Below are 23786 nucleotides of genomic sequence, written 5' to 3'. Positions count from 1 at the left end.
AAGCAATAAGAAATGCAAGCTGATACAGGTTCAGTGGCTTAAAGAAATTAATTTGGAATATATGCTTTCTGTCTTTTCTATTTATCTATTTAAGAAACAGATATGGATTTAGAAAAAGCAGAAAACTTAAACTATTTCTCAGCTGCAACTTCATGTTTTAGGAATCCTTTTAGCTTTTTCCTCAAATAATACTACAAAACACAATCTTGAAAGCTATCACAAATGAGTGCATTTTGCTAGAAGAATAACTATGGGAAAAAAGACAACCCAGTCAGTATTTAGAGGATGAAATGTGGTGGCACAGGGGACATTAAAACCCACCAGATGTGACCAATACTGGATAAGGAAAAATTAAATCAGGAAAAGATTAATTAAAATTTCTGTACAAATTATAAGCTCTAGCGGATTTACTGGGCACACCTACAGATGAGCAGGCTCTGTCCCTAGACAGTTTCAGGGCAGACTACACCAGGAGAACATGGACTTTGGAAATGGACAGACTTAGTTCGATTTCTCTTTTTTTTAAAACCAGCTGTGGAACCTTAGGGTGAGTGACTGAACCTCGTCTGAAAAACAGCATACTTCACAGTAATCCTGTGAGCTTTAAAGTAAAGGGCTTACTTAGAAGGCCTGGCACACAGTACGGGTCGTAGCAGATGGGGCTGTCTGCACATTTTATGAACACGTCAGGCAGTGAGTATGCACATCACAGCCCCCAAGCAAAGGGAGCTCCAGTCTTGTGTTGACTAAAAGAAACTCTTCAAGGCTGACCTAGAACAGCAGGGAGGCTGAAGTACATTCAGAGGTGTAGAGAAGTATTTGACAGACCCAGGTTAGGATCTGGAAAGGGATTTTAGGCAACACTTATTCCAAATCTTATCCTAGTTAAGACAATGGAGACTAAGGTGCATATTTTCAACTCAGAAGCATTTTTCTTTAAAGATAACAGATCCAAACCAGTCAGTCTGAGCTTATACTGTCCTTTCATCTCAAGCTTACCAGACACAAGCTCTCTATCTTAACCAGAAGCCAGGCTGGATGTTCAGCACTAGTGTCAAACAACTGACCCCAAGGTGGGCTGAGTAAGGATGGTATCTGCCTTTTACCTCCTTTAAGAACAAGGTCGCCGGGCACAGGCTTCAGCCCGTACTCGTCAATCCTCTTGCTCACCATGTTGTTCCACACGTAGCTCTGATAGCTGTGAATGTACATTAAGCGATTGTTTCTTGGTATCTGAGGGGAGGAAAAAAAACAAGCAAGAGAAAAAAAAATTCTGAATACTGAAGAACTGTACTTGCCAAGACATCCCATTTGTTAAGTGGCGCACTTCTATAAGAAACTCCTAACTTCCATCTCCCATTTTTTTAAGAGCTTACAGAAACAGTGACTGATACCAATTTCAGAGGCGGAACCCCTCAGGCTGCAAGGTATTCACAGTCAGCAGCAGCTCCCGTTTCGTACCCACACAGTGCAGACGTGAATGTGAAGAAAACAAGTGCTTTGGAATTCATACTCTACATCAGCGGTTCCCAACTTTTTTGGCACCAGCGACTGGTTTGGTGAAAGACAATTTTTCCACGGACACAGAGGGTGGGGAGGGGTGGGATGATCCAAGTGCATTATGCTTACTAAGCCATCATGGATCTGACAGGAGGTGGAGCTCAGGCAACAATGCCAGAGATGGGGGGTGGCTGTAAATACAAATGAAGCATCTCTCACTCACTCACTGCTCACCTCCTGCTGTGCAGCCTGGCTCCTAACAGGCCACGGACGGGTGTCAGTGCGTGGCCCAGGGGCTGGGGACCCCTGCACTAAATTAAAGACACAGACTTCAAACTCAAGGAACTTACACATCAATCATAGAGCTAAGTGTTTTCTAACTGTACAGAAGGCAAAAGCCTATATGACTGATTGACCACTAATTTCCTCGAACAGGAATCCTGATTTTTGGGGGGTACATCTGGGGAACAACAAGCAAGACTTAACAATTAAAAGTTAAACTTTTAGTCTATTGGGATTATGGTATCCAAACACAAATATAGGCTATACTCACCAAAATGGCACCCAGAGAAACCACACTAAAATGTAGTCAATTAGACCACTTACTGTGTAACCCTCTCACTGAGGCAGGTTACATTCTGATGCTGGAGAGTGACCAAGAAATGACCTCTATGATGGGTTCTGATTTCTCAAATACCAAGACATTAATACTTCATATTAATACTTCATTTAAATCAAACTTCCTCATAGCTACTATTTCCCACGCAGATGCTTTTTTCAAGCCCTCTGTGTTAATCATCACCGCTCCACTGTCTGCACCCGTCGCCCTCCCCGGTCACCATCCAGGGTCTAAACAGGGATCACTCAGGTAGCACCGCTCTCAGAGATCACCAAGGGAGCCTTATTTACCTTCTGTTCTTTCAAAATTTAGTAAAATTTAAAGATAAAAATTTCAAAGCATTAAGCGACCTTGAGTCAGGGCCTGACTTCACAAATTGCACTCACTATGCCAAATGCAGAGACTATATTCTTCATTCCGTATTTTGAAAGTCCTCGGAGAAGCTGCCCTTCCACACACCTTTTGACAGGTAGTTTTCGGAGGGCAGCGGCTGGGTCTTTGGTCTTCGCCCATTCTTCCCTGCATTTAACCAAGTACCCCTTTTCAGCTGGAGTGGGGGAGAAAAAAAGCTGTGATTAAACAGTTTATCCAAAAGACAGACTTTCATAACTTAAAACATTTCCCAGAGAAGACAAAATTAGGAACTGCTATTTGGGACAGAGGTACTCGGAAGAGCTTCTGCTCACCTGAGAGCAATAATCAGAAATGAAAAGACAGGAAAGGCAGAGAGCTTACAGAACTAGATGGCTTTCATGCTACCATCTCAGGACTTAAAGCCAACCACTGAGGACTGCCAAGCCGACTCAACATCAGACAAAACCTAAGCAGCCCTTTCTTCCTTCCCTCTCTTTTTCTACTGTATTGTTGAATGTAATGGGTTACTTTCCATACAATTAGACCACCTTATCTCTTTTTAATGTGCAAATGAATAATCATCCACAGTGGACATAATTATTTTGGTGATTTGTAACATGATACTTAAATCCTTTTTCAATACAGTATGACATTAGAATTTCTAATGAACTCTTCAAACAAAAATTCTCAGTCTGCTTTCTCCAAGTTTTTACATTATATTACACTATGTTTTTATAACAAATTAACCACCAGTGAAATCTGTTTGGATTCCTGTATGTTCAGAGATTTTGTAGTGCACAAAGAAATGAATGTATTCATTTATGAGTTAATAAATTAGATGAGCTTGAGCTAAAGAGCTGAAAATAAAAGATAAATTATAAGTCTTTAATATATACATAAGACTTGTACAAAAATAAAGATGCAAAAATTTTGAAATAATGATGGTAATTTGTACCTATACTTTTATTCAAAGCAATTTCATGAATATCAAGTCATATATTCCTTTTTTTTTTTCCTTAAGATTATTTTTATTCTCACCTCCAGAACGGGGTTTCAATATTAAATCCATGACTTCAGCCCAGGAATTTTGCAGTATAGCTCTAAAATTAAACAGCATTTATTTTACTTAATTTTGTATTAAGATGAGTTTTATCTGCCCAAATTTGTAGAGTGAACAAATCATGTTAACTTTATATATTTTATTAAACTTAAAAGCAGAAAAACTAATATTGATATAATACAAGTAAATGTCAAAAGAACTAAAAAGAGAAGAAAATTAAGAATATAACATTTATGTCATTTACTATCATCTCATTTTTAAAATGCTATACATTTTTAATATATCTCATTTTTAAAATACTACCAGGTCATGCTTTAAGCTGTTTACATGGTATTATCTATATAAATCAGTCTTTACATGCCAATATTTATTTGAAACTTTCAAAAAATTTCTCCATTCTATTAAAAAATTCTTGCCTAGGTAAAGAGAATAAATACAATTTATCTTTCTGCATTATAATTTTCACCAAAATGGAAGTATCTTTACTTTTGCTGATTATAAGTTATACATGTTTCTATAAAATTAAACAGTACAGAAGAAAGGAGGTTACCTGGTATCTAACCTGTAAAAAACAAACACTGTTAACACTTCAGAGTATAGATTTCAAGACCTGCTTGATCTTTACGTGTACGCTATTTTTCCTTTTACTTTTATTATACTATCTTTTGCCACACAAAGGATATATTTCGTGTATCATATCTGAACACTTTTTCCTCATTAAGATTTCTGGACTTGGAGTCAGAAAGCCCTTCCCTACCACCAGAAAACAGAAATCCCTCCTATTAATTTTTCTGTTTTTCTAAACTAGGGTTTTTATTTTTTACATTTAAATTAATCTATATGAGATATTTGTGTTTTATGTAAAATGCTACTGTATACACTAATGAGATCACATATTTAACCTACTAGTTAACTAACTAGTAGTTAACTAATCTACTAACTAGTTAGTAGATTTTTAACCTACTAGTGCAAGGAATTATTCTAAAAGACATCCCACCGCTGGCCATTCTTGAAGTCCTGGAACAAACCATGCTGCAACAGTCTTTAAACACCCTCCTGAGTAAAACATTATTCAGCTGGCCTAGGCCTTCAGTAATATTTGCAAAAAGAGCACAGTGCTAATTCAGGACTAGGTGGTAATGCACCAAATACCATGAAAAAAAAACTTCTGTGTGCAAAAACCTTTGTTCTCTGGCTGGCCACTTGATTTTGTAAACAGTTCTACGGAAAACCAGCCGTGCTCATTAACATATGTGCTGTCTCCGGTTGCTTTCACCCTGTAACAACAGTGCTGAGGCGCTGCCGGACACACTCTGCGGCCCACAAAGTTAACTATTTATGACCTGACCCTCTACAGAAAAAGTGTGCCAACACTTGGTATAATGTAAAGCTGCTTAACTACGAGACTTCTTACATTACTAGTATCTTTCCTTTTTTCACTTTGTTTTATAAACCGTGTAAAGTATATGTAGCATAAAATTTATCATTTGAACTATTTTTAAGTGGACAGTTCTGGGGCATTAAGTCCAGCCACACTGTCGTATAACCATCAGGACCATCTTCCTCCAGGGCTCTTCAATCTTCCATGACCAATTCAGGATTCAGTAGACAGGAACTCCTTCTTTCCCCTCCCCACAGCTCCTGGCAACCACCATTCTACTTTGTCTATGACTTGACTACTCTAGGAATCGCAGATAAGAGGAATTACATAGTGTTTGTCCTTTTGTGACTGGCTTATTTCGCTTAGCATAAAAGCCTTCAGGTTTATTCGTGCTGTAGCATGTGTCAAACTGCCTTCCTTTTTAAGGCTGCATCCCACTGCATCTATGGACATTCTGTTTATCGGTTCATCTGTTAATGGACATCTAGTTGGCTGCTTCTACCATTTGGCTATTGTGAACAATGCTCTTCTCAACATAGGTGTATAAATATCTGTTGAGTGTTTTTATTTCTTTTGGGTATACATCCAGAAATGGAACTGCAGAATCATACAGTAGAAGCTCTGTGTTTTAATTTTTGGGGACTGTCCATATTTCTACAATGGCGGTTCCATTTTATATTTTCATCTGCAGTGTGCAACGGCTGCAATTTCTCCACACCCAACACTTATTTTCCTTTTTGTTCTTTTTTTAAATAACAGCCATGCTAATGGGTACAAAGTCATATCCTACTGTGGTTTTGATGTACATTTCCCTAATAATTAGTGGTACTGAACATCTTTTCAGGTGTTTATTAGTCGCCTGTGTATCTTCTTTGGGGAACAGTCAAGTTCTTTGCCCATTTTTAAATTAGGTTTTTTTGTTGTTATTGAATCATATGAGTGGTTTTTGTTTTATTTTATTTTTTTTGCCACTCCATGTGGAGTGTGGGATCTTAGTTCCCTAACCAGGGATTGAACCTGGGGCCCTTGGCAGTGAAGCACAGAGTTCTAACCACTGGACTGCCAAAGAATTTCCCCCTTTTGCCTGAGCTCTTACCCTCACAACACAGCCTCAGAGAGGCAGAGGAAATACTACATGATATTTTCATTTTGTGCTCTTAAGGATGCGTGAACAAATACAACTGCATAGAGTCAGCTGCTGAAATCATGGACTGAAGTTGAGAAGACCCCTCTCCTCTCAGGACTGCACTGACAAACCAGTGAGCTCGAGCTGCCTCCCGAATTTCACCTTTGCTAAAGCAAAGAATTTGAAGTGCCAGGAAGAACATGAACTAAATAATCTCTCAGATCACTTCCAACTCAAGCTTCCCAATCCTAACTGCCATGTGAATAATCATTTAGGTAACACAGCATGTGCCGGACAGCAGGACAGTGTAAGCAAGCTTATAAACCGAGTCTTTACTGATGGGATTTCCACCCCAGCTCACCTAGAGGGGTTTGCTATTAAATTCACAAAGCTGATGAGAGAGTTCTTAAAATAAATTTTCTGTGCTAACTGCATCCTACACCACTTTCTTTAAAGGGTGAGGGAAGGGCAGGTACCAGTTTAAGAAATTAGGGAGCACCTGTTAACAGAGACCATAAACTACACATCTCCTTCAGGCTACTCTGGGGCTGAGTTACCCAACCGCTACTGCTGGGTCACTTACTGAGCCAAGATTTATCTGTGTAAAAGAAAACAGAATCCCTGGATGGGCTATTAGGTGGGAGAGGAAAACTGACTCATCAGGTTAAAGCTCTCTGAACCCTGACTTACTTTTTCACCTTGTACAGGAACTATCATAAAACAGAACAAAACTTAGAAGGAGGCTGTGGCTCAGTTGGTCATCTAAAAGGATTCGTTTGGCCAAGTTTTCCAGGAAATCTAGAAATAACTAAAAACACCACTGATTAAAAAAAAAATCCTGCTTTTTTTTTTTTTAGTGACTGAGTTCTTTCAGACAAAAGTTAAGAAATTAAATACAAACCTTCCAACTTGATATGTGGGGACAGCTGTGGTTCCGAACCTTTGCATTCCATAGTAGTTGATAAACCCAATCTCCTTGAGAGAGTTCATGGCTTGTTCCACTTGGTTGTCAGTTCCTGTTATATTTCTGGGTGGGGAGGCCAAATGACCCAGAGAAAAAAATGTACAGGCAAACACACTCAGGGATGCAAATCATAAGTGACATGGATTGGCTCCTGTGCTTTTCGCTTGTTCCGTGAAGCTTTCTCTCTACCTCCCAAGGACTTTGTCTTTTTAAAAACTGTGAAGTGTACACAACACAAACTTTACCATTTTAGCCATTGCTAAGTATGCAATATGGTAGCATTAAGTACATTCCCAGTGTTGTGCAGCCTCGACCACTATATACTTCCTGAACTGTTTCATCTTCTCAAATTGAAACTCCAGTTACTGAACAGTAACTCATCTCCCCACCTTACACCCCAGGTAACCTTTATTCTACTTTTTTGTGCTATGAATCTGCCTATTCTAGGTAGGTGGAAGCGTAAGCTGTCTTTTGCATTTCAAGGAGACGGCCTCATTCCAAAGGTGGCGCTGAATGAGTAGAGGGGTGGCTGTTTGCTCTCCCAGCTCCATCGGACCCCACCTCGCCTTCCTGGGCCGCCAAGACCATTGGTGCCAGCTCACTGGAATTAACAACCATTCTGAAGAGACTCGAGGTGACCCAAGAAGATCCTCCCTGGTCTGCACTCCCCACCACAGCTCTTTACCTGAGGACAACTGTGAAGTGATTTCCTTGAAGCTCTCCCAATTTCAGAGGGTTTTTCTGATAGCTGAAATTCCCCAGCTTAAAGTTCATCAAGCACTTGTTCAAGTGGGCAAGTCTTTGTGCAGTTATTCTAAAAAATACAAAATGTAAAAGGAGCAGAAAGATGGTCATGATATGTTGCCTGGCTAATGATCTAAGACAGTTCAGGACAGAAAATGGCAGCTTAAAATGAGACTAGAAGCTGTGAAGACAGAAATGAGAGGCACCAAGGCCAGTGGGGTAAGCCGATCTTTCATTCGCCTCTGGAATGTTCCTCCAGCCTGAGGACACCTGTTCCTACTGGAATGATGTAACCTGGGCCATCGTTATATTCTTAAGAGTCTCATGTTACTTGTATACTGATAATGGAACAATTCTGTTTGAAATTTTCTACTTTTTGTGAGGGGAGAAGGGTGAGAAAGGGAGCAGAGAGCAATTCCTACAGGTAAAAAAGTTCTTACTAAGCATTAAAAAAGAATCATATTTTCATTTTCGTCCGTCAGAAAAATATTGTAATCACACTACAGAAAACTTGAAAAAGTACAGAAATACAGAAGAAAGTAAAACTTAGTCTCATCAGCTAAAAAAAAAATGTTAGTATCTAACTTTGAATTTCCTCCTAGTCTTTTTTCTTAAACACACATCATATATATGTATATGATCTTTACCTGACTACATATATTTAGTCAGAATCCTATTACCATAATCTATACTTTCCTGCTATTATTTAAAAGGTATAAAGTTTTCATGAAAAACTCACTAACTTCTTTAACAGCAATACACATAAAAAAAGAAGTCAGTTTAGTTCAGTCGTGTCTGACTCTCTGAGACCCCATGAATCGCAGCACACCAGGCCTCCCTGTCCATCACCAACTCCCAGAGTTCACTCAGACTCACGTCCATCCAGTAGGTGATGCCATCCAGCCATCTCATCCTCTGTTGTCCCCTTCTCCTCCTGCCCCCAATCCCTCCCAGCATCAGAGTCTTTTCCAATGAGTCAATTCTTTGCATGAGGTGGCCAAAGTACTGGAGTTTCAGCTTTAGCATCATTCCTTCCAAAGAAATCCCAGGGCTGATTTCCTTCAGAATGGACTGGTTGGATCTCCTTGCAGTCCAAGGGACTCTCAAGAGTCTTCTCCAACACCACAGTTCAAAAGCATCAATTCTTTGGCGCTCAGCCTTCTTCATAGTCCAACTCTCACATCCATATATGACCACTGGAAAAACCACAGCCTTGACTAGCCGGACCTTTGTTGGCAAAGTAATGTCTCTGCTTTTCAATATGTTATCTAGGTTGGTCATAACTTTCCTTCTTTTAATTTCATGGCTGCAATCACCATCTGCAGTGATTTTGGAGCCCCCCAAAATAAAGTCTGACACTGTTTCCACTGTTTCCCCATCTATTTCCCATGAAGTGATGGGACCAGATGCCATGATCTTCATTTTCTGAGTGTTAAGTTTAAGCCAACTTTTTCACTCTCCTCTTTCACCTTCATCAAGAGGCTTTTGAGTTCCTCTTCACTTTCTGCCATAAGGGTGGTGTCATCTGCAGATCTGAGGTTATTGATATTTCTCCCGGCAATCTTGATTCCAGCTTGTGCTTCTTCCAGTCCAGTGTTTCTCATGATGTACTCTGCATATAAGTTAAGTAAGCAGGGTGACAATATACAGCCTTGACGTACTCCTTTTCCTATTTGGAACCAGTCTGTTGTTTCATGTCCAGTTCTAACTGTTGCTTCCTGACCTGCATACAAATTTCTCAAGAGGCAGGTCAGGTGGTCTGGTATTCCCATCTCTTTCAGAATTTTCCACAGTGGAAAAAAAGAAGTACAATACTAGAAAGCCTCTGCTGTATCTCTGTCCCTCAATACCCCGCTCCACTGGCAGCCAACATGAACAGTTTCTAGAAACACTTTCTGTACACGTAAGTGTTCCTATTATCTTCTCTCTCTTTGGAATTTCTCAGTAAGCTTCTAATATATGTTATATGGACAGATCTGCTTGACAGATTTTCACAAAGTGAATGCAATCATGTAACCAGCACCCAGATCCTCCCTTTTAAAAAACAATTTTTGTTACATTTACAAATTGTTTACTATCTTCCTTTATTCACGGAAAACTGGAAAACTGTGCATTAGAGACCTGCCTTACCCAGAGAGTCCGTTCAGAAGCTGCCTCGCTCTGTGTGCAGGCACAAAGGGTGGCTGCTGCACTGCCTGGATCTTTTCTCTGGCCTTCATCTGACCAGTCCCCTGGGATGGCCATTTAAATTGCTACCCATCTTCTGCTATTACTATAAAGTACTCTCTAACAAACATCCTCATACAGACTTCACTGTATGGTACACCTACATAGGTGAATGATTTAGATATGTTCATATCTAAGGAGAAGTGGCAGATTTTAAATTTTAACCCCTACTGTCCTCCAAAAAGGTTATACCAATCTACACTCCCATCATTAATATGTCAGTGCCTACTGTCTCATGCCCGTCTCCTCACCACAGCATGTTATAAACCTTTTTTAGCTCTGCCAGGCAAAATTTAAAATGCTATTTTCATTTTTACTTACCTGCTTCTTACTGTGAGAGAATCAAACATTTTTTCATTATCTTGACTGTGGAGTACCTATTCGTCCCACTACCTTTTTCTATTGGATTGTTAATACTCTTCTGTTGCCATAGATTAAGGAAATCTACCCTTTACCACACAGTGAGAAAATATTATCTCCCATTTTGTAAGTTCACTTTATAATATTTTTATACTTTGGAAAACTTCCCAACTTAATGTTAAAAAAAACACTGGTAACATTGTAACGAAGTCTTATACTTTACACTCAGATTTACCAATTGCTAACATTTTCCCACTACACTTTACATGTATTTCTAGACATATGAACACCCCCATACCACACATACATGCACAGATACACACACACACACACATTCTGAGCCACGTGAGAGTGAGCTGCAGCCTGGGGACATCTCACCCTTAAAGAGAGTGCAGTGTGTCTCCTAAGAACAGCAGTCTCCCAAGCTACTCACCACTGGTAACCCTCAGGGAGGCTACGGGAATTCAGTGCTACCAAAGAGCAGTCCAGATTCAAACTCACCCAATTCCCCCAATAACATTACTGAGATTTTTCTGTGTGTGTGCTTAGTCGCTCAGTCGTGTGCGACTCTTCGCAACCCCACGAACTGTAGCCCACCAGGCTCCTCTGTCCATGGAGATTTTCTAGGCAAGAATACAGGAGCAGGTGCCATGCCCTCCTCCTGTGGATCTTCCCAATCCAGGGATCGAACCCAGGTCTCCCACATCGCAGGCAGATTCTTTACAGTCTGAACTACCAGGGATTTTTAATGCTACTTAACTTCAGGATCTAATCAAAGACCAGGACAATCATTATTTCCTCAACAGTAAGACTCCCATAGGTTATGCTGAAAATCTTACTGTGAGGAAACAATGACTGTCCTGGTTCTTGATTAGATCCTGAAGTTAAGGAGCTTAAAAAAAACCTAAGTGATATTACTGAGAGGAATTGGGTGAGTTTGGATGTGGACTGCTCCTCAGTAGCACTAAATATTCACTGGAAGGACTGATGCTGAAGCTGGAGTGCCAATACTTTGGTTACCTAATGTGAAGAGCCGACTCACTGGAAAAGACCCCGATGCTAGGAAAGATTGAGGGCAAAAGGAAAAGGGGCAGCACAGGAGAAGATAGCTAGATAGCATCACCAACTCAAATGGACAAGAATTTGCACACACTCTGGGAGACAGTGAAGGACAGAGGAGCCTGGGATGCTGAAGTCCATGGGGTCGCAAAGAGTTGGACATAACTTAGTGTCTAAGTGACATGACACTCATGTCTGAGTGACTGAGCAACAACAAAAAAACTCCCACATTTTGGTGGGAGTGTCACGCAGGTGATGCTTTGGCCTTTTCAGTGTATCACAGCAAAATGGTACCTTTCTCTCCTTTTCCTTTTTAAATTTTTAACCTGTGGGGTGCCATTTTAAAAATTCTGTGCCTATCCTGTTTCCCCACTGTCTTTCATCCAGCTGTTTCAGTGCCTAAGGATAGCTGCTGGCAGGCGCAAATATTACTGTGCTGACTGTGAAAGAGTGTTTTTAACTGCCCCCCCATTCCTCCTGTATCAGCTGACATTCTACAAACAAGGACTAGACAGTAAAATCTTAATTGAGAGTTTTTAAAATAGCTCTGGGATTAAAGGTTTACTTAGAAAGGGTGTCCCTCGTTGGAGATTATTTTTTTAAACAGTATCCCCAGGTATAAGTAGAGTGCCTTTTTTTTTTTAACTTTTTATTTTGTATGGAGTATAGCCGATAAACAAACAATGTAGTACTTTTACACTTGTTCAGTTGCTGTTTTAGAGTAAAAAGGATACTTTTTCTTCTGTTTCATTTGGCTTACTGTAGTGATGTGTCTCATTTACAGCAGGGCTGGCCTCCATGCAATCATTAATACACTAATCTTCACTACTGGTCTTTTACAAAAGTTTACACTGGCTGCAGCAAAAAAGGAAAGAAGTCCGGCCACTGGGGTTCCAGGGCTTTGACTGGGAGTTTCTGTTTACTCTCCCTAGTCAACTGCTGATGCCAAAAGTGGCTCATTTAGAAAGGAGGGGGATGAGGTCATGCTCTCTCCCCTGGCTTTAAATTATGGACTCTTTTCATCCTAGGCAACAAGGAGACTAAGGAAAGAAGAGGGCAAAGTTTTTCATACACAAGCCAGTAACTGTCAGCTGCTGCTCAGTGGCTTTGGTTCTGCATTTTTAATTAATAGCATCACATGTTCCTTTTTGTTTTTGACTTTTTTTGTTTATTAAAGGTAGATTATGGAGTATAAACACTACATCAAAGATAGGCTACAAAAAATAAATATTCACAAATTCACTGGCTCAGAACATCTCTTCTCTGCTGATTTTAAATGCTACTTTGATTACACACTAACTGTGGACATATCTGGGTCTGTAATTATTCTAATTCTACCCATTTTTGTGTAAGTATCACACTGCTTTAACTGCTATATTTCTATAACAGGTTTAAAATATACTGTGGCTAGGCAATCACATGTAAAAAAATGAAATTAGAACATTTTCCAACATCATATACAAAAATAAACTCAAAAAGGATTAAAAAGCTAAATTTAAGACCAGATACTATAAAACTCCTGGAGAAGGCAATGGCACCCCACTCCAGTACTCTTGCCTGGAAAATCCCATGGATGGAGGAGCCTGGTAGGCTGTAGTCCATGGGGTCGCTAAGAGACGGGCACGACTGAGCGACTTCACTTTCCCTTTTCACTTTCATGCACTGGAGAAGGAAATGGCAACCCACTCCAGTGTTCTTGCCTGGAGAATCCCAGGGACGGGGGAGCCTGGTGGGCTGCCGTCTCTGGGGTCACACAGAGTTGGACATGACTGAAGTGACTTAGCAGCAGCAACTATAAAACTCCTAGAGGAAAACAGGCAGAACACAATTTGACAAAAATCACAGCATTATTTTCATAACTCTGTCTTCTAGAGTAATGGAAACAAAAGCAAAAATAAACAAATGGGATCTAATTAACCTTAAAAGCTTTTGCATAGCAAAGGAAACCATATACAAAAAAACAATCTACAGACTGGGAAAAATATATCTGCAAATGATACAAGCAATGATAGTTTAATTGACAAAACATACAGTTTATACAGCTCATTATCAAAAAACAAACAGTCCAATCAAAAATGGGCAGAAAAAAATAAATAAATTTAAAAATGGGCAGATGACCTAAACAGACATCTCTCCAAAAAGACATGCAGACGGCCAACAGGCACATGAAAAGATGCTCAATGATGCTAATTATTAGATAAATGCAAATCAAAATTACTGTAAGGTACCATCTCACACTGGTCAGAATGGCCATCATTAAAAAGCCTACAAATAGGGCTTCCCTGGTGGCTCAATGATGAAGAATCCGCCTGTCAATGCAGGAGACATGGTTCGATTCCTGAGCCGCAACTCCTGAAGCCTGTGCACCCTACAGCCCGTGCACAGTGAGAAGGTCATGCACTGCAGCTAGAGAGTAGCCCTGCTCACTGCAACTAGAGAAGGGCTGCACAAAAACAAGTACCCAGCACAGTCAAATATACATTAAAAAAAGAAAAACGAATAATAAGCATTGGAGATGGTGTGGAAAAAAGAGAACTCTGTACACTGTTGGTAGGAATGTAAATTGGCACAGCCACTATGGAGAAGAGTAGGAAGATTCCTCAAAAACTAGTAACAGAGTTGCCACGTGATCCAGCAGTCCCACCCTTGGGCACACACCCAGAAGAGAGGAAAACCCTAATTCAAAAAGATACAGGCATCCCAGTGTTCATAGCAGCACTATTTACAGCACTAGTCAAGACATGGCAACAACCTACATGTTCATCTAGAGATGAATGGCTTAAGAACATGTGGCATATATATACAATAGAATATCACTCAGCCATAGAAGAATGAAATAATGTCATCTGCAGCAACATGATGGACCTGGAGACGACTATCCTAAGGAAAGTAAGTCAAAGACAAATATATGATATCACTTACATGTGGTTTTAAAAAAAAACTTATTTACAAAACAGAAACAGATGCACAGAGAAAACAAACGTATGGTTACCGAAGGGGAAAGACAGGAGGGAGGAATAAATTTGGAATGTGAGAATATATACACTACTATATATAAAATAAACAAGTATGTACTACATAGCACAGGGAACTGTATTCATTATCTTGTAAAAACCAGTAATGGAAAAGAATCTAAAAAAGAATATGTTTATATTATACATACAATGTATAACACAAGTATAAAATCGACTTTGTTGTTCATCTGAAACAATGTAAGTCAACTGTACTTCAATAAAAATAAGTAAATTACTCTAAAAAAAAAACAGGTGATAAGTGAAAGAAACAGATTATTATAAATCCAGAAACATCTTAGAGTGGAGAGTGTGGTAAAAATGTTTTAGTAATCTAAGTGTACAATTTACTCCAAAATCACCATGGGACTGTTTTAATAAAAATATTTTTAAATGATATATATACATATATATTTCATTATATATTTTGACATTAATCCCCCTTTATTAGTCATTTCTTCCAGATTTTTATGGTTAAATTTTATGGTTCTGATTCTTTCCCACATTACAATCAGCTTGATTAGTTTGAAACATTCTATTGGTATTTTCATTTAGTATCAGCATAAATGTACATATTTATTCATTAAAGAACATTTATATGTATCCAAGAACAGATTACAGCATTTGTTTACTCAAGTCCTTTTACATCTATCAATAGCATTTCAAAGTTTTCTTCACAGAGAGAGATCTTACACTTTACAAGAATTTTTGTTTCCAGGTATGTTCATTTCTTTACTTTCTTCTGTGTAAAAGAGTTTTTTCTGTTATAATTTCTAATCTGAATACTGATTTTTGTACATACTCTTTCCTATCTTGCATAACTTTCAGTCAACTCCTTGAATGGAAACAATCATACGTCAGTAACAAAACTGCAGTCTGGCCTCCTTCTAATTTTTACATCACTTTTTCCTAATTATTCTTTGTATTATAGAATGCCAAGAACAAAGATAAGTAGTAGTAACAGTGTGGTCATCTTCATTTTATTCTCAGTTCTAATAAAATGCTCTAATATTTCATGGGTAAACAAGATGTCTGGTTTTTCACTTGCACATTTTGCCATTTTAAAATATTTTCACATTTTCTTATGTTAGTATTCATCTTTCTCTACTTTAGCAAAGAGAGTTTTAAAAAATTAGAAATAATCTAATGGCAATGGCACCCCACTCCAGTACTCTTGCCTGGAAAATCCCATGGACGGAGGAGCCTGGTAGGCTGCAGTCCATGGGGTCGCTAGAGTCAGACACGACTGAGCAACTTCACTTTCACTTTTCTCTTTCATGCACTGGAGAAGGAAATGGCAACCCACTCCAGTGTTCTTGCCTGGAGAATCCCAGGGACGGGGGAGCCTGGTGGGCTGCTGTCTATGGGGTCGCACAGAGTCGGACACGACTGAAGTGACTTAGCATAGCATAGTAAAAAATAACTCATCAATTGTAATTTACTTATTCATTTTATTTAAGACTTTCAATTTGGGTCACCTGGGTTGTTGACAATTTTTTAAAGCTACAAATAACGCTACACAGTACATCACTGTGCCTCAGCAAGTGGTTTTAACTTTTTTCTGAATTCAAGAGTCCTCTGAAGAGCTGAGAACTACCAGAACAAAGGGCGTCTGAGCTTCACTTTGTTGACTACACTTCTCTCTTTATGACTCTGGACTGCACGGTGTTTCTCAGAGTGGGCCCTTGAGCGCATTCCTATTGGCTCTTACTGCCAGGAGCCATGTTCCAGCTTTGGCAGGAAGTAACTACAGGGGTCGGGAAAGTCTGGATGTGGCTTCTGGGCCCTGGGCCTGCATGAGAGGCTATTCTGCCCTAAGTGCCTGGTCTTAAGACCCAGGCCCGTATTTAGACTCAGACCCTAATTACGGAAGCTGCCCCACAGGGGCCTGTGCAGCCTCCCAAGTCCCAACATTACATGAAAAATTATGGGGGAAATTTTATTCTACTTCTTCATTAAAAATACACTGTTACTGAGTTAAACTGTTTAAAATCCACCATATAATACCAGTCTGCCATTTCATCTCAGAGAATTCTTATTTCCTTGCTGAAAATTTAGCCATATTCCCTGAAGGCAATCAATTTCTTGATGCATTATCAATCAACTTTTTTCCTGGTTCAATATGTGCAGAAGCAGCCTGACCAAATTTCTTAAGGAAAGAAGATGTGTCCCTGTCCACTAATAATTATAAAACGCAGGAAGCTAGCCAGAGAAGCAGGCAAACCTCACATTCCATTACCCTCTCTCCTGACCCTGAATGCCCTGTCCAACCCAAGTACCAAAAGGTGTGAAGTGCGTCTGTACCAGCTTGGGCCAGCTGCTCAGGGGAACCACGTCCTTGACTTTAGATATATGGAGATGACGGCAGACCCACAGGGCATCAATTAATCCAGAAACAGAATCCCAAAGAGCCCAGGAAGCAGAGGATCAGGATGAACAGTGGGAGGAAAGGGAGAACTGACCTCTTCGGTCAGTAACTCTTGCTATAGAAATGGACAGGAAATTTAAGAGTCAAGAGGAAAGAAGGAATCAGATAGGCAGCTTGGCAGTTCTGGAAAGAGATTAGGGAGACTGCTTCCCAACAGCCATGAAAGACAGCTTTGTTCTTTTTTTTTTAATAAAGTTGAGCTAAAATGAACATAACAAAAACTTATCATTTTAAGCATTATAAAGTGTACAATTCCAGGGGTTTTAGTATAGTCACGATGTTGTGCAACTGTCACCATGATCTAATTCCAGAGTATTTCTATCACTCCCAAAAGAAACCATACACCATGAACCCCCTTCCCTTTCCCTGCAACTCCTAGCAACCACTAACTTACTTTGTCTTTACAGATCTCCCTATCTGGGACATTTCATACAAACATAATTATATAATGTGGTCCTTTGTATATGACTCCCCTTAGTTTACATAATGTTTTTTAAGATTCATTCATGTTATAGTATATATCAGGGCTTCCCTGGTGGCTCAGTTGATCAAGAATCTGCCTGCAGTGCAGGAGACCTGGGTTAGATCCCTGGGTTGGGAAGATCCCCTAGAGAAGGAAATGGCAAACCACTTCAGTACCCTTGCCTGGAAAATCCCATGGACAGAGGAGCCTGGCAGGTTGCAGTCCATGAGGTAGCAAAGAGTTGGGCACCACTGAGCAACTAACACATGTACTTCATTCTTTTTCATGGCTGAATCAAATTCTACAGTTGATTCTTGAACACAAAAACATGTATTTGTGAACCCCACTAGCATAGCAGAAAGCAAGAGAACACTCAGTTCTTGCTGGTGTGGGTGCTCCTTGAGAACTGATGGGATGAAGCTGACAATACCTTTCATGATACTGTTCACAGTTTTAATTTTGATGATCCTGGATCAAGCTCTTTGGTTATAAATTCATAGCAATCCTGTGAGTAACTTGGGAATACCAAAATCTCACTTTTAGACACCAGGAGCCAACCTAAGCAGCATGTTGTACAAAATGCCTTTATTAACAAAGCAAGGGAAACACTGGCCCAGGCTCAGAAAGGAGACTGGCAGGAAGAGGCAGGAAGAGAAACAAATCATGCTGAATGAGGCTGTTCCTGCTTGAGATCCTGTGAAAACTACTAGGCGACTTTGGAGAGTTACATGAAGCTGAGAAACTGCTTATCCCAAACACTAATCAATTCAGCAGTAATTAAAATCCTTGCGTGGCAGAGTGGGTTTATCCTGTCTACCAGTTCTCACGGGAAAGGCCAATCCACTCGGCCCCACATATCCATTAAGCAAACGAAGGGTGTAGCCTGCATCCGTGAGATAAGTGCTATGTGCTTTCCAAAGGCTAACGTTTAGGTGTTTAATATGGTTTCTTACTAAGTCAACAGGAAGACGATAAAGGCAGCAAAGGTCTATGAAGACAGAGTCGCAGTGTGATCAAGTATGACACCTGGTGGCTGACTAATGAAGAATACCTTCATTCTTCGAAGACGTCACATCATAAATGCAACACAAAATAAGGAGATGCCCTGTTTTGACACTCAATATTAGTAAATAATTTTTTTTTAAGATTAAAATGTGTCAGGAGGGATTCTGAAGAAGAATCAAGGTGATAAACTGGTACCACCTTTCTACAGGGCAATTAAACTCTGGATCAAAAACCTAACACCTAGAATTTCACATTCTACTCCAAGTTTATCTTCTGTGTTTTTTTTTTTTTTTTTTTGCTAAGCTTATCTTAATGAAGTTATCACAGATGTGTGCCAAGATTTAGCTATCAATATGTCCATCATGGAACTGCTTATAATAGCAAGAAATGGAAAACCATGTAAAATTAAAAAACAGAGTAACAGCTCATAAATTAGGATACACTGGAAAAGACCCTGAGGCTGGGAAAGATTGAGGGCAAGAGGAGAAGGGGGCGACAGAGGATGAGATGGTTGGACGGTATCACTGACTCAATGGGCATGAGTTTAAGCAAACTCAGGCAGACAGTGAAGGACAGGGAAGCCTGGTGTGCTGCAGATCATGGTGTTGCAAACAGTTGGACATGACTTAGCGATGGAAGAACAACAACATATTTTAATATCTTTTGCTACATGCTAACAGGGAAAAATGTACATCATTTACTGTTTGCAATAAAAAACACACTTTATGCAAATATTTTAGTTTTAGGAAATAAACTAAAGAAAACTAAGGAAAAAAAACTCTTCCACAAAAAATACATCAAGCCGTGAACAAGGCAATCTGAAGAAGTACAACTGTGGTGGACACCAAAGAGAAGGCAAGAACCTTCTATGCCCCATATCCAGAGTATGGGAAAGGCTGACCCCTTGAGCCACTGCCAGTCCCCTGCTCTCAGGAGCTGCTGACCAGCCCATCACCCACACAGGCTATCAAATCTTCCCACTCTTTTCAAGTTCCCTTTCCCACTCCCATCCCCTTCCACTCTCAGCAGATGACCCCACATTCCACGCATCTCAGGTACAAAGAGACCAGGGCAACAGGTGGGAGTGCCAGCATCTTCAGGCGTCACCTCCCGCTCTGCCCCAGACACGGCACCGCGCACACCACTGCTAGTGAAGTCGTACTGTAGACAGCAGATGTTCTTGACCTGCCTTTATGCCTTTACCACGACCTCATGCCCAGGGTCCAAGGTCAAGGAAGAGAAGGGCTGGAAAATCCACTAGGATGCAATTGGGAACTCAATCCTGACACTATCTCAAATGAATCAGAAGGTGGGAGGGGAGCCAAATGGCAGGGGACTGGGAGGCGAAGAGGAGGTGCTACCTCAACTTCTTTATGAAAAGACAGCGGAATTACAAGCACATACATGCCTTAGAGTGGGGATAGCAAGCATAGATGACTTTAGAATTAACAAGTGGGTAAACTAAAATGCCAGACTGGATGAGTTACAAGCTGGAAACAAGATCGGCAGGAGAAACATCAACAACCTCAAATATGAGGATGATACCACTCTAATGGCAGAAAGCAAAGAGGAAATAAAGAGCCTCTTGCTGAGGGTGAAGGAGGAGAGCGAAAAAGCTGGCTTAAAACTAAATATTAAAAAAACTAAGATCATGCCATCTGGGCCCATCACTTCATGGCAAATAGAAGGGGAAAGGGCAGAAGTGAAAGTGACCGATTTCTTCTTCTTGGGCTCTAAAATCACTGTGGATGGTGACTGCAGCCATGAAATTAGAAGACTACTGCTTCTTGGCAGAAAAGCAATGACAAACCTAGATAGTGTGTTGAAAAGCAGAGACATTACTCTGCTGACAAAGGTCCGTACAGACAAGGGTTTGGTCTTCCCAGTGGTCATGTATGGTTGTGCGAGTAAAGGCACAACAGTAAAGGCAGAACGCCAAAGAATTGATGCCTTCAAACTGTGGTGCTGGAGAATACTCCTGAAAATCCCTTGGACAGCAAGGAGATCAAACCAGTCAATCGATCCTAAAGGAAATCAACCTTGAAAACTCATAGGAAAGACTGATGCTGAAGCTGAAGCTCCAGTATTTTGGTCATCTGATGAGAACGGCCGACTCATTAGAAAAGTCCCTGATGCTGGGAAAGATTGAAGGCAGAAGGAGAAGAGAGCGTCGGAGGAGGAGATGGCTGAATGGCATCACTGATGCAATGGACAGGAACTAGGGAAAACTTCAGGAGATGGTGAGGGACGGGGAGGCCTGGGGTGCTGCAGTCCATGGGGTCACAAAGAGTCAGACAGGACTGGGTGCCTGAACAACAACAATAAACTGTACATATGCAAAATGTACACATCTTAACACGCGAATAAGCCTGTGAAACCATCACCGCACTCATGACAAGCACCTGCAACCCCCATTTCTTCCTGCCCCGTTACTTCTTCCCCCCACCATCCCCACCTCAGGGGTGCGTAAGCAAGGACACCTGAGCCTGTCTGACCGCCCGGCTTTCTAGAATCGAGGATGGACACCTGAGTCTGTCTGGCCACCCATTCTTCTAGAATCTAGACCAGTGGTTCTCAACCAGGGCTATTCTGTTCTTCGAGAGACATTTAGCAAGGTCTGGAAACATTTTTGTCTGTCACAGTGCTGACATGAATAGGGGGAAATTACTGAAATCCTATGGTAGAGAGAGACCAGGGCTGCTGCTGAGCATCCTAGAGTGCACAGTATGGCCCCTTCAACAAGGAATTATCCAGCCCAAAGTGTCAGCAGTGAAGAGGCAGAGAAGCCCAGTCTAGATTAAAACTGGGATTCCCTGGTGGTCCAGTGGTTAGACTCCACATTTCCACCGCTGAGGGCTTGGGTTTGGTCCCTGGTTGGGAACTAGGATCTCACAAGCCGAGTGGCACAGCCAAACTAAACAAAGAAAAACCCCCGCGCATCCCATTTTCTGTGAAAGCCTCCCTGGCCTGCCCCCACAGTGAGTGCCAGACTTTGTTAGCAGGTCTTCCCTAACACCCCAAATACACCTCTATTCTAGCATTTACATCACTGTGTGTAAGTTCTGATTCACCTGCCTGCTCCATTATAGTTACTTCAAAAGCAAAGACCACCTTTTCCTCTGCAGATCTTGTGTATAACAAAAGGGCTCTTCACTGTTTTGTAATTAAACTTTAAATAACTTATATTTAACAATCAATGAATAAGAGAGACAAAAGATACAGAAGCACATATTCTCTTGGTTCTATCAACCACACAAATCCTTTAAAAATGACGTAAATAATACCAGCTTGCTGCGAAAACATTAGGGAATGCAGATAAGCAAGAAGAAAAGAAACAAACAGAAAAGCAGTTTTTTGAACAGACAGAGGCACTATCTAAAGACGGAAGAGGTAAACCCCACAAAGCAAATCCTCGAACTTGGAGATACAGTGCTAGGATTTTTACAGAACGAACCCCAGTATGTACTCCTACTTACTTGAGAACAGCAATCTCCTGAACGGTTATGGCTCTTTTATCTTTGGTTCCCATGTAGGAGAATATGTTTGGCTTGACTCTGATGAGGCAAAAACAAAACCATACAAAGTCACATACTGTTAGGAAATTACGCTTCTCATAATTTAAGATTTAAAATAAATATACTTAAAATAGTAACAGAGTAAAAGAAAAGTAAGGAGAAACTTCATTTAAAAATATATCCAGGAAAACATAAATTAGTATTTCTTAAAAGCTAAGAAACTAAATGATGCCTGGACAATTCCCTCCTTAGCTCTGTGTGACTTGGAATGTGTCAGAAAAGGAAATTTCTGACACATTCAACAAATTTCCTGCTGATTTCATGCAATTCATATAATTACATAACTGAAGGTAAAGAACTATCCATCCTAGATCTACCATGTATCACTTCAAAAATTTTGTATTTTCAATTTCCAAAAGTTAATATTATATGAATTTTCCACAAATACATGCTATTTCTTTGTATAAAGCCAAATGCTACAACAGGGAACAGAATAGTTTTAATATGAAGATACAAGTAAGCTAGATAACTAAGAAGAATTTAATAAAAACTGTTCCACATGAATAGGAGAGAAACAGGAAGGATTTTTGAACTCTGAGCAATCCAGATCTCAGAGGAACTCCCTTCCCAACCGTTTACTCTTTCATTGGAACTGTCTTCTTCCCGGGGTTCAGGGACAGACAAGATGAGAGAGAAAGCTAGCAGTAAATAAAATGCTGCTTTATTAGGTACCGTGTCCTATGGGATGAACTGCACTCCCCTAAAATTTCTGTATTGAGGCTGACTCCCAATAGCTCCTAACCCAACAGGATTTGGAGCCAGAGCCATAAAAGAGGTTATTAGTTAAAACGAGGCCCTCATTCGATTAGACTTGTGTCCTGGTATAAGAAGAGGAAACCTGGCCTCACAGAGGCCTCTGGGACACACACACTCAGAGGCAAGACCATGGGCACAGAGGCAGCGGCCACCTGCAACAGGCAAAGGCCTCAGCCAACAACCGAATCTGCCAGCGCCCGCAGCTGGGGGCTTCCCGCCCCCACAACCAGGAAAACGAAGGGCTGTTACTGAAGCCACTCGCTTCACAGCATCTTGTTAAGGCTGTCAGAGCAAACTATCACAGTATGTACTATGTTTAAACCAGGTTAAACACATATCAGAAAGTACATTTCCACTGTGTACAGATTTGCTCTGGTACCTGAATCCATTTCTGAAAATAAAACAGCAACCTGGCCCATCCTTAGAGACCCAAATTCTATTACAATTGCATTCCTATGAGAAAATCTGACTGGTCTCAGGTTTCCAGTCCAGTTGATTTCTAGGAGTTCAGAACTCAGATTTAGCAGCAAACTTCTGCAACCACATCAAAGTATGAGTTTTCAGGGGAGACAGTTAATTTTTCTTTTTTCCCTAAATATTTGTTTTTGGCTGTGCTGAGTCTTCACTGCTGCAAGTGGGCTTTCTCTAGTTGCTGCGAGCAGGGGCTACTTTCTAGCTGTGGTGTGCAGGCTTCTGACTGGTGGCTTCTCTTACTGCAGAGCACGGGCTCTAGGGCATGTGGGCTTCCGCAGCTGCAGCACTGGGGCTCAGCAGTTGCAGCTCTTGAGCTCTAGAGCACAGGCTCAACAGTTGAGGTTGAGGTGCAGGGGCTTAGTTGCTCTGTGGTATGTGGGATCTTCCCGGACCAGGGATCAAACCTGTGACCCCTACGCTGGCAGGCGGATTCTTAACCACTGGATCAGCAGGGAAGTCCAATTAATTTTTACTGTAGCTGGATGGACTAGTAACTCTCAACTATATGTAACCATTTAGTTAGAGAATTGTCATTTTTGAATCACTGACCATATGCAAGGAGGTTAAAAGAAATTAATTCAACTACTGCCTACAAAAACTAAAATTGGGAATTCCCTGGCAGTCCAGTGGTTAGGACTCAGGACTTTCACTGCTGTGTCCCAGTTTCAATCCCTGGTCGGG

At 40.7% G+C, this 23786-nt stretch overlaps 1 protein-coding gene across 4 annotated transcripts in view; it reads right to left on the bottom strand.

Annotated features, from left to right (window-relative positions):
• PUS7 (pseudouridine synthase 7) overlaps positions 1-23786 on the bottom strand; it is a 68811-nt gene that overhangs the window by 20790 nt on the left and 24235 nt on the right. For 2 of the 4 annotated variants that reach the window (XM_086396952.1, XM_086396951.1), the window contains exons 7-12: positions 21777-21854; positions 7690-7818; positions 6942-7067; positions 3512-3573; positions 2506-2666; positions 1107-1233 (exon numbers count right to left, since the gene is read on the bottom strand). In XM_086396952.1, coding sequence (XP_086253078.1) covers positions 1107-1233; positions 2506-2666; positions 3512-3573; positions 6942-7067; positions 7690-7818; positions 21777-21854 — 683 coding nt within the window. Of the gene's footprint in view, positions 1-1106; positions 1234-2505; positions 2667-3511; positions 3574-6941; positions 7068-7689; positions 7819-12538; positions 13197-21776; positions 21855-23786 lie in introns of those variants that run through there. The other 2 variants (XR_015162698.1, XM_086396953.1) reach the window with 2 other exon arrangements.

Source organism: Bos grunniens, chromosome 4, assembly GCF_055505025.1.
Source record: "Bos grunniens cultivar Pamir isolate PY7600 chromosome 4, Bosgru_T2T1.0, whole genome shotgun sequence".
NCBI classification, from domain to species: Eukaryota; Metazoa; Chordata; class Mammalia; order Artiodactyla; family Bovidae; genus Bos; species Bos grunniens.
The sequence above is the reverse complement of the archived record's forward strand: the minus strand, read 5'-3'. Positions and strand labels throughout refer to the sequence as shown.